General features: G+C 34.1%; 1 protein-coding gene across 1 annotated transcript in view; it reads left to right on the forward strand.

Moving 5' to 3' along the window:
* The window catches only part of LOC123714515 (connectin-like), a 29920-nt gene extending 15502 nt beyond the window's left edge, over positions 1–14418 (forward strand). Inside the window, exons 2-3 of the mRNA XM_045668787.1 lie at positions 6102–7176; positions 13172–14418. Coding sequence (XP_045524743.1) covers positions 6135–7176; positions 13172–13617 — 1488 coding nt within the window. The 5' untranslated portion in view covers positions 6102–6134 and the 3' untranslated portion in view covers positions 13618–14418. The remainder of the gene's footprint in view (positions 1–6101; positions 7177–13171) is intronic.
* The last annotated feature ends 230 nt before the right edge of the window (positions 14419–14648 follow it).

Below are 14648 nucleotides of genomic sequence, written 5' to 3' on the forward strand. Positions count from 1 at the left end.
TTTTATATCTCCATAATTTAGTGTATACGAACCAATTTGCATAGTTGGGCTAGTTAAATAACTTTGTCTACAAAACAAATGCACATTAAGAAGTACTATCGAGAGATTTTCGGCTATGTTTTATTTATTCCTTATAAAATAAAAAAATAGCATTTTTAATTAAGCTGTTCCACGAATGTACCATACAAGAAACAGGAATTCATAAAATATCACATGTTATTTTTCATAATTATGTATTATTCTCATAAAAATTTTGAGTCGTTTTAGCGTAGTGGTTAAGTCGGCGATTCTCAAGCCTGATTGCGTAGATTCAATACGACCAATAGTTTTTTTTGTACACAATAAGTATTTGTTTTTAGTATATATAAATAACTCTTGGAATTCAGCGATGTAAAAAAATTAGACTTCTACTTGCATAATAAATATAATTAATTTAAAAAAAGGCATACAGCTCCATCTGGGAGTTTGTATATCTAAGTCATCCAAACATGTTTGAATTAGATTGTCATCTTTGACACCCTATTCCACAATAGAATTAATGTTTCAAAGGGCTTTTGATGGGGCTTAGGAACTAAGCGAGCAAATTCGTGGTTGGTCGAACATTGGTTTCTTAATGTCTAATATGATTGTTTGTCATTATCCACTCGTTACTTTAATTGTAGTCGAATTGTAGCAACTATTTAGTGTTAATAATGATTTTTTAATTTAACACATAAAACCTAGTCCCTATCGATACGTATTATAGCGGAACTAGCTATTCACGTCAAGTGGTTAATGTGATAATTTCGCATTTCTATCCGTTTAGAATGTTTTATTTTAATGTGTATTCGTTACTCGTACCAGAAATAATTTATTGGTTGTTTTGTTATAATATTTAAAAAATGATAGTTTTGCGATTTGGTTATTCGAATAATCTAAAAACAATCATAATAATTCAGTGGCGCTGTGGTTGTGGCCTCCAATCGCGTTTTTTTTGTCATCATCGTATTCTTTCAAATAAATAGCGTCAACAAGTTCAGCCATCCGACACATTCTTTATACAATTGTTTTACATACATTTATGTATTCACCATAGGAAAAATTCTTAAAAAAATCAATGGCGCTACAGCCTTTTTAGGTCTGGGCCTCAGATTTCTGTATCTGTTTCATGATCATTTGTAAATCGAATAGGCAAGTAGGTGATCAGTCTTCTGTGCCTGACACACGCCGTCGATTTTTTTTGGTCTAAGGCAAACCGGTTTCCTCACGATGTTTTCCTTCACCGTTTGAGCTAATGTTAAGAAGTCTTAGTTGCGCCAAAAAAAATATAATAAAAAATCTATTGGTGAACCACCAACCAAAGCATTGCGAGTTGACAGTTGCACGCTTAAGCCACTAGCCCCATACTGTTCTGAAAACGAATGGTACTTTAATGCATTATTAAGCCAGGATGCCGATAATAACTGGCTTTGATGTTAATGTTGTTGTACAACTAATAAAAAATGACTATCTACTAAATCACTAACTAAAAATTACGAACTAATAAAGAACTATACATTTTTTATAAAATATATTCTCTATGATTCTGTGGTATTACGAGTGTTATAATTATTTAAATTCCTTTAGTAATAAAGTCATCAGTTATAAATGAAATAATGAAGTTAACGCATATGAAATATGATTAACTAACAGTAAAACAGTAAATTACAAACTTTATGGCTCCATTCATACTCGTAAACTTGTAACGAAATTAAGCATTATTTTCTGAACACAGCAATAATTAAGAAATTAGCTACGAACAAGCAAAAATGGCGAAGCAACAATTTACATTTCGTTGTAATAATGAAACTTAGGGCCACTGAAACAATTTTTTACGTTACCTGTAACCGACATCTTATAAGATATAATACTGTAGTCAAAGTTGGAAGTCAAAAACAATTTATCTTATATATATTATCATTCAAATAATTTATATAATATCGGATATTGCGATTACTGCTCGGTGGATAGTTAATCAATAAATCGCTTTTAATGTCTTTTTTACGCTTATGTTGTCGATGTATTATTAGTAATTGACTTAAAAAGTAACTCCCTTATAAATATTAAATCAGTCTGATTCTCGTTTTAAATTTTACAGAAAGAGTTAAATCAGAAGAACATAAGTGAAAGCGTTGACAATTTGACTCAGTTACTTTTTATGAATAGGTAAAGACATGTTACATTATGGACTTTATTTATATGCCGTTTGATTTGGTACTTATTACTATGGTACTTTTTTATGTACTATTTCATTTAAAAAAATTATATCCTTCTGCAATCACGCTTATTTAGAAGTACCGGAGAAATCGAAGCTTAAAACATGGCAATTTGAGCCCACACATTGAGAGTGTCCATATCACTTAAGAGCGGTGAACCTCCTGTCTTTTGCCCTCGGTTCTATGAACCAAAAAAATGCTTTTTTCACGTATCAGCATCTAAATGCCACAGTAACCAAAGGGTAAATTTATTATTGTATATTAGTTTTATATTATTTCTTAAGTATTAATATTTTGAAGCGTAGGAATTATACTTTATAATGCGTACACGCACGCATTTACATACGTTTAAAAAAAATATCGCTCTAATTTGTAAATAAGATCATCCGTATTGTGGCAACCCTGAGAGTTCTACAATAAAAAAGTTAATAAAATCATATTTAACTGTTACACTGGGGTTCATTAGAGAGTTGAACGCTCGCAAAGTATTTAATGAACCTAGCGAGTTTATGACTAACTAGTCCCATTAATTTATGGGTCCTTTGATAGTATTATGTAGGGTCAGGCGAAAATAATACTTAGAAACACGTGCTGGCTGTTTAATCAGGTTAATTAATGTTTAATTAAGAATTATAATACGGTCTAAATAGGATTGGTTTATAATATTATAGTATATTTATGTTATCGTGAACACATTACAGTTTCTAAGACTTCCGTCTGATTTGGATTTCGATTGAGATGAATATAGTAACTTGTATACTTTAATATATATACTTCCTTAAACATATTGTAAAATAATTTATAGCAAAAATATTTCACATTAATTCCTTAGCCTTCCCAAACCTTTTGCAACCTGTCTGCCTAATGATTATGTTTCGTCACCATGTCTTTTTTAATTATAAATAATATTATGTACATTTTACGAGTTTCAGATGTGCAAATATAATTTAATATAAGCAATTGATACACCAAAGCTATTACAGCCTTAAAATCATTTTACACTTTCGCTTTTATCACCCTTCGAAGCTAATAAATTAATCTTAACATCAAATTTAGTAAGAGGACATAAACGTCATTGCCACATCCAAATCTTTTGTCGCGCCAGCATCCTGTCATATGGGCAATTAAGCTTAATTACTTAATTAGTCCACTCTGTAAACCCCTTTTGTACTGTTTATTATTTACAACGGTTACCGAGTTTGTGACGATATAGTTAAACTGACAAGTAAAAAATTTACCTTAACCATGATCAAGATACATAAGGTAATCGTTTGTATATTATATTTCTCATATTAACAAATTTTGGTATAGGAAATGGCGTAATGTAATATAATAATAACCACTAACGCGTACCTTTTAGATATGGGATTCGGTTTTCTGTATTTGTTTGATGAAGTTTTTTTCTAATAGGCAAGTAGACGATCAGCCTTAAAATAACTGGCACTGCCGGGAATCGAACCTTCGACCTTGACTGAAGGCAACACTGCTCGATTAGTGTTTAATTACGTGGCCATCTTAATATGTTAGATGGCTAATGGAATCTTCACTTCTAAATAAGGGTTTCTTTTCTATCAACGTGGCAACACCCAAAAAGGGTAGTCAACACAGCTTATGGACACACATTTTAGTGGACCGGCCTTTGAGGGATTACCAGTATAATAGTGTAATGATAGATTCATGCGGCTACTGTATATGTTTAGAGGCTATTCGTAGCTACATTGTATACTTTATCCATTACTATGTAAATGCCAAATTTAATATAAATTCTATACCATTGTCAACAAAGAATATTGTTAACAGGAAACCTATCAAAGCCCTTTATAAATCTCTCTTTATTTGGCTTCATATCTTTTATGTAAATCTTTACACCATTTAGAAACTTTTGTAATAAAGGCACACCACAGTTTTATTCAGTAATTACTTCTCAACTTCAACAATCACAGGCTAAATTGAAGTCAAAAGTTACAATAAAGGCTCGTTAATACTTCAAAGCGTATAAAAATGTAAGAATCAAACATATTGTTTGAACTTCTATAAAGACGTAATAAAAACGCGGAGTAATATGAGCTAAACTTGCAAACTTCACGAGGACACACACTCATAATCTCAATATTTTTACGAGTTTTCTTTCGAGAAATTTTAATAAATAATACCTTTCAGTTATGTTTACGTGCCCCGCTAAAAGATACGCTTACTTTGTTCTTATCAATATTTCCTATCTGTAACAAATAATAAATGACTCGAGAGGCTCCTTAACTTCGATAAATAATAGGGATTAGAGTAGACACTGTCAGAGAGAGAAATGTATTCAACATTTTCTGTTCGTGAAAAATAAATTTACGGTTTTTTGTTGCTTATACGCGATGCACATGACTTTGTTCATGTGGAGTTTTTGCCACGAAAAGAAGATTCGTTGAATTTAGTGACTTTTCAGCTTTAATAGTGTAGCTTCAGCCATCAAATTGAAGTAACTGTTACCAAGGTACCATAGGCCCCATAATCACTCAATTTTAAGGGTGTCTCCCTCATGCGGCATTATTGATAAATAGCAAATATCTGTAAGATATATACTTATCCGTCTGATTTTATAAACCGTTTTGTTTTACTTTATACATGAAAAAACTTATTTCACCCAATATACATTTATGTCGGTAGCAACGCAAAGCTAGAAATATCGAACAGATTTTTTTCTTTAAGAAATAGAGTGTTTTACGAAATAGGAGGCAAGCTAGCAGGAGGCTCATCTGATGTTAAGTGATATCGCCCATGGACACTCACATTGCCCGAAGGCTCGCAAGTACGTTTCTTGAAGGACGCTAAGTCGAATCGGTTAGAAAATACTTCAGTGGGACGCTGGTTCCACACAGTGGTGATGCGTTATAAAAACTGCCTTAAGAAACTCTCAGTTGTGGACAATTCCTAATATGTTTAATTCACAAAAAAAATCTAGTGGCAACGCACGAATAATGTCGTATAATCAAAATTAATATACATGTATTTTCATAAAATACGTAATATACAACTAATATCTAGTGTAACAAAATTTAACTGTCAAGAGGCTGCAATGTATTGTAGAGAAATGCACCTGCTTCTGAGATTGGAATATGTATAAGCATACGACACATTCCCCTTCTTGCTTATGCTATGTTATATTCTAAAGGTAAAAGTTGGTACGAGTTGTTGGTGCCAACTACGGCTAAAATATATTCTTATATTTAAATTTTATACACACAAATTCTTCCAAGACTTCTTCACTTACACTGCAAATTTTTACTATTATTATTACTACATTATTTACCATTTTTGAGGCGCAAACTAACTGTTGTGGTCTCTGGCATATTGACCAGCGCCGTGGAACACGTCTAATCCATAACGCGCACTGATGTATTCCTTATTAGTTTCTTTCTTTCTATTTTTTTTTAATATTATTTGTTGGGTTTGTGTTTTTTTTTTAGTAACAAATGTTATGTCTATATATTTTATAAAGAATTTTTAATACACACAATATACAATATACACGAATATACAATCTGAATCATCACAGAAATATTAATGTATCAAGTAAATCCTTCTACGCTAAATGGTTACTATAGAATTTTAAAAATGTGTACAATTTTGGGCGAAATAATCTATTGTGTTGGAAGGCAGAAGAATCCTGAAAATGAATTATCCAAAAATATATCCAAATAGAAAATTGAATTATTAGTTAATTATGAATATGTTATCAATGATAAATTCTGCCATTTTTACTAAAAACAAACAAAGTACAGTAAGCAAAGTACAGATTGTGTCATAAAACTTTGGTACATAATGTATCTTTCACCATGTTAAGCTAAACGAGATCTCAATATAACTTCTTTGTTTCAGATAAAAGAGGACCCAATGTGAGTGGAAATAAAGATGGGCTTAAAGTATCTGATCCTAATGATAGCTTTCGCAACAGTCGAAATAAATCTCACTGAGAGTCGTCAAAATGATAAACGCAGATGGAAATCCGAAAAGTCCCCTTATTCGCATTTCGTTAATATTTGCGATATTCAAGACAGAGCATCAAAAGTGCATTGCTATTGCGAAAGTATAAAAATAAAAACAGCAACGAAAGCTGACTGTTGGGTTTTTAATGGTGGCATTGCAGAAGATGACCCCTTCTGGTCCAACTTTTATTCTCAACCGAAAATTGAACGGCTAACGTTCAATGTGAGGACGGATGGTGGCCTCACATTTATTCCAGCCAAAGTTATTGTACGATTGGATCATTTGCAATACTTAAATATTCAGTACGCAAACATATACAGTATACCATCCTTTGCATTCACAAATTCAACGACGCTAAGGGAAATAACGCTGCATAAAAATAAAATTGCGAAATTAGAGAAGATGTCATTCGCTCATTTAATTATGTTGGTGAATGTGAGTCTTGTAGAGAACCAGATTTCGGAGATAACAAAAGATGTATTCTACATCTTACCTAATTTACAAAGACTTTATCTTTCAAAGAATACAATAGAAGTTTTACACGACGGATGTTTTAAGCATTTGAACAATTTAATCAAACTTGACTTGAATAATAATTTGTTGACTGTTGTAATCAGAGAGAATTTCCAGGGGCTATCTAATTTGATTACTTTGGATATGCGAAATAATAAATTGAGTATGATAGGCGATCTTGCGTTCGCAGAACTTTGGGGTCTTCATGAACTTTATTTAGATGGGAATGAAATAAAGTTCATTTCGGAAAGAGGTTTTGGTGGCTTGACACAACTTAAGAAACTTTCCTTAGCCAATAACAAGTTAGCGACGCTGGATGACGGAGTGTTTGATGATATACAAAAGTTGAGTATTTTGGATTTACGAAACAATAACTTGGAAACATTAAAACACGAGACGTTGAGGAACGTTATAGATAATATGAAATCGAATTATGCGTTAATCTCTCTTGACGGTGAGTTTTCTTTCGTCATTCTCTTTAAAGTTATTTATTTTTCTTTGATGTACTACATATATTTGTTATGTTAATTAGTTTATAGATTAAGATCAGTTCTTAGTATAATAGCAAATAATTTAGATAGATTTAAGGTAACGAATAAATCTAATAAGAGGGACTCCAGAGTAATATAGCAGCCAACGGGTTACTATCTACTTTGAGGTCATGCTCATATCCATTTGTGGATACACTCTTTTCTTTGGTAGATTATCTAATTATCATTATAAAATATCTACAGAGACATACAAGGCGAAGGCAACGGCCAGATAAATGAAAGCATTCATTTCAGAAGGCATTGCAAAATCTTTTTATTCAAATCTTTAAGTTTCTATACACAAATATGCATTATAGACGAAATTAAAGACAACTAATTAGTTAAATTATTCATAACATTTATAAATTATTGGAGGTGTTCAAAATGTTGCGTTTAATTACATCAGAAGTTAGTTACCCAAAGTTAGAAACTTAACTGCTCAGGACGCACGCCCCTACGTTCCTTATTAACTTTCAACAACTACCTACGTTTGAACAACTTAACTACCTATACAAGTTGTGTTAATTACATCTAATCATTTGCCTAATAATGTAGCGAAGAGAAAATTTAATGAGAATTTTGAATTATCTTTAAAATATTATATCAACGCAAAAAAAAATTAGTACGAAAAAGTAGGTTCTATATATTTGTATTTGCTTTAAGCCGAAATAATAAAATAGACTCGAAAAACGCAGCGTTTTTTGCATATCACGCCTATGTTGGCACAGTTATGGTATCCTTTTATAGAAATTCGGTAAAGGCGATTTAAATTTTTTATAATATTATTCATAAATTTTATTGTACTCGCATTTCGTGCGGTCCTTCTCTGAGCATATCAATGATATGTCACAACTATGTAACATTCATTGCTATGCAGATGACAGCACTGGAGATACTCTTTATACTGGCCGGGCAGATTGTCGATGAGTACCGGAATAAACTTGTGTCTGAAGTCTGAGTCTCGGGTTGGTATAGACTAAATCTAGTCCAAATTAACCACAAAAAGACACAAATATGCGCGTTATCCGTAAAAAAACACCCTTCCTAGCTACTGCTCTCTTCGAAGACACACTTCTCAAAGCTACAGCCAGCATCGGAATACTTGGAGTTACCATAGCGAATGACGTTCAGTTTCGCGGTCATTTAGTGTGAAAGGCTAAATTAGCCTTCAATAAGCTTGGTGTGCTTAGCAAGGCAAGACAGTTACAACGCTTACAACTGTATAAAGCGCAAATTCAACCCCATATCTCACCTCTGGGTGGGGGCTCCCCAGTACCAGCTCCTTCCACTTGACCGTATCCAACGAAGAGCGGTTGGAATCGTTGATGACCAATCCCTCTCCGAGCGGTGGTATTGGATCTATGGGGAGAAAACCACTACAGTTCACACACAGTGATTCTAAACGGGGCAATAGAGTACCAACCTCTTATAGCTGCACCATGTGACAGAATCACTAACCAACTAATATTCAACAAGAAATATCTTATACAACTGAGAGAAGAGGAGCAGGATCAGTTGCCCCTGAATGAGCTACGTATATACACTGATGGTTCAAAAACAGGGTGTGGCTCAGGCGCTGGTATTTTCTCCTTTGATCTCAACATCAAAATACACCTACCTCTGGGCACACAAAGCACAATTTTCCAATGTGAATGTGTCGCTCTAACCGAAGCAGCCAGAGCCGTACAGCGGATAGGAGTTAATGACTTTTGCATTAAGCTCATATCCGACAGTGCATCCGTGCTGATGGCGCTCGGTAACGAAAACACAAACAGTAAATTAATACTGGAGTATTACGAAGCACTGGAGGCAATAGCTCTAAAAAATAGAGTTACCTTACAGTGGATAAAGGGACACAGTGGCTCTCTCGGCAACGATGCTGCCGACGAGCTTGCGAGAAGAGGCTCTGGTGTGATGCCTGCTGGCCCGCATCCGCTCCTCCCCTTGCCCTTCTCGCTAGTTCGAACCTGGATTCGCCAGAGATCCGCTGAACTTCAGAATCAACGATGGTCGCGAAGTGTAGATTGCAAACAGTCCAAAATGGCTCTGCCGGCTGTGAAGCCGCAACTTACTAAGCAACTTCTAAACCTGAACAGAACCAATCTGAAAACAATGATCGGGACAATCACGGGCCAATGTCTCCTTAATAAACATCTTTTCGTCCTAGGCGCGACAGACAGCCCCTTGTGCAGAGGCTGTTTCAGCGCAGAGGAATCAGTCACCCACGTAGTCCTGGAATGCGAGGCTGTGGCTAATCAACGTACAAAAATCCTCGGAACAGTGAGGTCGCTCCGCGAAGCCTGTAAAGTGCCCGGGAGACTTCTGTGCTTCTCGGCGTCTCTCAGGGTTCGGTTTTAGGGCCAACGCTGTTCTTGATATATGTCAATGAAATGTGTAATACCAAAATCAATAAAGGTATCATCACTTGTTATGCTGATGACATGGCACTAACTTTTTATGGGGATACATGGGAGGAAACTTATAAAAACGCTGAAGCGGATCTTCACAAACTTAACGCGCACTTAACCAGCAGTCAGCTAACTATTAATCCATCTAAAACTAACTTCATAACTTTTGCTATACGTGATAAGAGCCAACTCCCCTCCAATCTTAACATAAAATTACACAAACTAAATTGCAATTGTAGTGAAGACTGCGGCTGTGACACGCTGCTTAGGGTGAAACAGATTAAATACTTAGGTGTGATTATTGACCAAAATCTAAACTGGCACGCCCATGTTGATGCAGTAATAAAAAGGATACATAGGTTAAGCTGGATTTTTTGCAATCTACGTCATGTAGCGGAACCAAACATCATATATACCGTGTATAAAACATTAGTTCAATCTGTTATCACCTACTGTATCATAGTGTGGGGTGGTTGTGCGAAACCCACAGTTCTAGCTTTAGTCTAGTTCACTTGAAAGAGCTCAGAGAGCAATTATAAAAATAATGTTACTAAAAAAGTTTTCCAACTGAAGAGTTGTACAAGTCTTGCAAACTACTGACCATACGCCAGCTCTATATTCTCCGTTGTGTCCTTAGGAGATACGCAACCTCTCCACATAAAACAGACACACCTCAAAAAAGGACCCAACATAATATAATAAGCTACACAATTTGCAAGACAATCTTTGCACGTAAGCAATACAACAATCGCTCAGCCTATCTCTATAATAGTTTAAACAAAACCCTTAGCTTTCATAATCTTACATACCATAAATGTAAAATAACTTTAAACCATTGGCTCGGTACACTTAACTACAACAAAACAGAAGCAATGTTAAATCATCTAATATAATTTTTTCCTTAATCCATCTTTTCATGCAACACGCGCACACATTTGTTTCGTCTTTCACAAACACATTACATAGTCATCATAATATATTCATATATTTGTTTATTTTTATTTATTTATTTTTATTTTTTAAACCAATTGTGTTGGTTGATTAAACTTTGTAAATTTAAAGAAGAGCGAAGCTTCCCTGTCACAGGTCTCTGACTTACTAGGGAGGCCTCTATCTGAGTTGTATTGTACATATATCTGAACAAATAAAGAATTTTGATTTTTTTTTTAATTTTTGGAAGGAGTTAGGCTGGCTAAATTAGCCAGGGCTTTTACGCACAACGGACCGACTACGCGTCTAAGTGCGGACATTAAGTTCACCCTACCTTACCTTACCTTACCGGCTTGATCTCTTGGCGTTGCATAGAGATGTGGGATCACTCTGCATCTTCTACTGCATTTATCATGCAGAGTGTTGTTAGATTTAATACCGTAGCCGAGTTTCATCATCGGACGTCGAGGCAGAATACGAAATTCCGCCCGTACCATCTCGACGTCCGTCATTCCACAACTGGGCGTTTTTTAAGGCAGTTTTTGCCGCGTACCATCACTATGTGAAAGTAGTTGACGACTGAAGTATATCCGAACCAATTCGACTACGGGTTCTTCAAGAAAAGGCCGTATCAATTCTTACAAGGCCGGCAACGTACTCGCGGTGGTAGGTGGTAGGTGGCGATATCACTTAACTATTAAAAAAAATGATGAGATGTTATGAACGTGAAGAAAATCATCACGAACCGACATGTCTCAAAACCAAAAAAATTAATACATGTTTCATGGAGAAGGCTGATCTCCTACTAGTATATGGAATTAAAATGATCAAAGATATGAATCAGATAGGGCTCGGCATTTAGTGACCAACTTATTGAACCACCTTTCCAGAAGTTAAAGATGTTAGACGATTATTCGATTCTATTCGCTTTCATGGCAATTAAATAGTTATGTTATTATCATGGTAACAAGATTAAGTGTTTGAAAAAGAGAAAGAAATCTCACACAAGAATATGTACAAACACATTTTCCGTAATTTTACTAGCCTCCATACTTGCAAGGTTATTTGTTACTTCTACGCAACAAATATTTCCGTAAAACTTGGCTATTAAAATAGTCTCCTTAACGTAGTAATGGGAAAAACACATGTTTTCTCTGCATTTTTAGAAAGAAAAGCTTTATAACCAATACATTGTTACGCATATAAACTTAGTGACCAACTGAGCCACGGAAGTGGTCCCATTAGATGTAGCAAGTGACATTTTAATGGAGTGTATTTCGTGTCGTAAGATATGGCCGCCGCAAAATTGCTGGCTGCACTTGCATTTTCAGATATGATTTAATGTATTACCAGCGTTCATTATTTATTTCTGTACACTATTTATAGACTAGAGGGTTATTAGTTACTCGTTATATATTTTACAATGGTTTTCAATGACCGTTATGAGCCGTTATTTAAGATTAAAATAAACGTACTAATATACATTTACCTGGGAAAATTATATACATCTTAAAAACAGTCATTAACTTATCGTTATATAGGACTTTGAACACATCGTTAACTTCATAAATGCGAAGTTGACATGGCCTTAAGATGAAATCGGTTATTTAGGATTTGTATAATTAACTAACTGAAGTTTATAATGACTTAAATAGCTGCTTAATTTCAACCCACTCACGGTCGACAATCTAAATAACGGCTAAATGGAGTCCTTTAGCCGTTATCATGACACCTTACATGTCACACACACTCACTCGCTCACATGCACCCAAACACTCATTCATTCACTAACGTGTGTTGAAAATAGTTAAAAAATACTGTATTATAAGTTTGTTAAAAATTAATTTTTTAAGTGAAGTGCTGGGAACCCTGACACGTGTTTTTTACTTAAAATATTTATTTAACATAACAATTAACCATGGGCAAGGACAATGGTGATACTATAGTATTTAGTGATAAAGATTTTATAGTGCTACATAAATGCATTACGTAACATACTAATGTAGGGCCACACGGGAGGACTAGTTATCAGAATCTTACTACGTACATTGTCGCAGAACGACTCATGGAATGTCCAACAGCATACTTATTATAAAACAATCTAAGTCGAATTTGTTCGGAGATACTTCAGTGGGTATCGGGTTCCACAATAAAAAATGTTGAGCTGTCAAACGAACTGTGTTATTTACACAAGTTAAATTGCCTCTGTCGCTTATTTATCATAATGACACTTGGTGACCGCACGGTGATCTTTTATACTTTCTGGTGTTATCAGTATTGGGTCAAGAATGGCATACTAGTTTTGTTACTGGGACTGTATTCGATCTTCATCGTTATCGTTGTTATGGCACGCTGTTATCATACACGCACAATACTGCACGTGCTTAATAGTAATTTAAAAGGCGTCATCATTAAAACTAAAGCAATGTGATTTGCACTCTTTTAACATACATAATCCTTCGTCTATTTCTGTCAAATCATGTTTGTGCTGCGATGAAAAGAGACAAATGAGCACTTTATTAAAGGTACAGGGATCTCTTACATTTATGTTATTTTTTTAACTACTACAATTTATTCACAGGTAACAAGCTAACCTGTGACTGTCGACTATCCTGGCTGCACAAACTCCGTGATGAGACTAGAAGCAAACGCGTCCGAGCCTCTCTCAACCGCCTGAACTGTATCATGGATAACAAACTAAAAACCAACTTGATCAACTTTAAAACCCAAAAGAACGAACCGAACAAAGTAATTGCTAAGACCGACAGAACCTACGATGAAGACGACTTCGAAGAATATGACGACACTTTACAAGATCAGGACACAGATTTAGATTTAAAAATCGAATACCGTAAAAAACTACTGGACATTCCTAAAGATTTATTACCTTGTCCTAGTAAGCTTATTTCAGAGGCTTCTTACTCGCCCCCTACTCAGGACGAGGTAAAATATTACAAAACTTCCGGAAGTCAAACATTACAATCAATTTTAAATTTAACTATTGTGTGTGTTTTTGTTGTTATGTAAGCATTAACTAAACTATAATATATATTATATTAGCTTTAGCATTATATATGTTAAATATTTTAGGCATATTTTGTGTTAAAAATAAGAGTGCGCCCGAATATAGGAAAAAATATAATATTCACTGTCAATGGTATCGTATGTATGGGTGTATAGGAGGAGTTTTAATATTCATTTTATAAATAAGAAATAATTCGTTATATAATAAATAATATTGTAAATATAGATTTAAATAAATTTACACTTAATAGTTTCAAAGAAATGTTTTCTTTATTAAAGAAATAAGTTAGTGTTCAGATTTAGATGTAAAAGTTTAAATCGTTGTTATCTTTTTAATGACGTATAATCTTAAAGTTAAATTGAGATTATACGAGAAACTGTTGATTAAATTGCTTTCACTACCCAATGATGTCTTAAAATGAAAGTTGAGAATTTATTGTACAGAAATAGTGCTGTATTTTAATACACATTTTATGCTAATGCTTTGAAACATATTTTAATAACTTTAAATTAGTGTAATTATAATTTTATTCCAAATTATAATGCTAAAAAGCTGACAGTTGTATATCATTTGTACTACACATTTAAAGAAAACTTCTTTGACGGCATATATGTGGTCATCATGTCTGCACTCTCTGATCACAACTGCTGTAGCACTCGAAATGACAAATTTTATCTCTTAAGGAAGTTTTATTTAAAGGCCAACATAAGGCTAAAAGATTTACGTTAACATTCGTCATTAAATATGCCTTGTAATTTAGATTGTACATAAAGAATTAAAAAATCTATGTATTTAATTCAGATTGCGAAATAAATTGGTACTTTTTCTGTGATGTTTTCTTTATACATTTTTGATAAAAAAAAACATGGGGATGTTGAAACACTCCTTTCACCATCATCCTTCTATAGACGCTACGACCTCTTGGTCTTGACTCTTAGGGTGATCTTGAAGGTGATCATGCGACTGTGCGAGTATTAATTGCATTGAGGTCTTGATTTGCCTTTACTGTAGTTCAATAACAGAATTTAAAAGG

Source organism: Pieris brassicae, chromosome 9 (assembly GCF_905147105.1).
Source record: "Pieris brassicae chromosome 9, ilPieBrab1.1, whole genome shotgun sequence".
NCBI classification, from domain to species: domain Eukaryota; kingdom Metazoa; phylum Arthropoda; class Insecta; order Lepidoptera; family Pieridae; genus Pieris; species Pieris brassicae.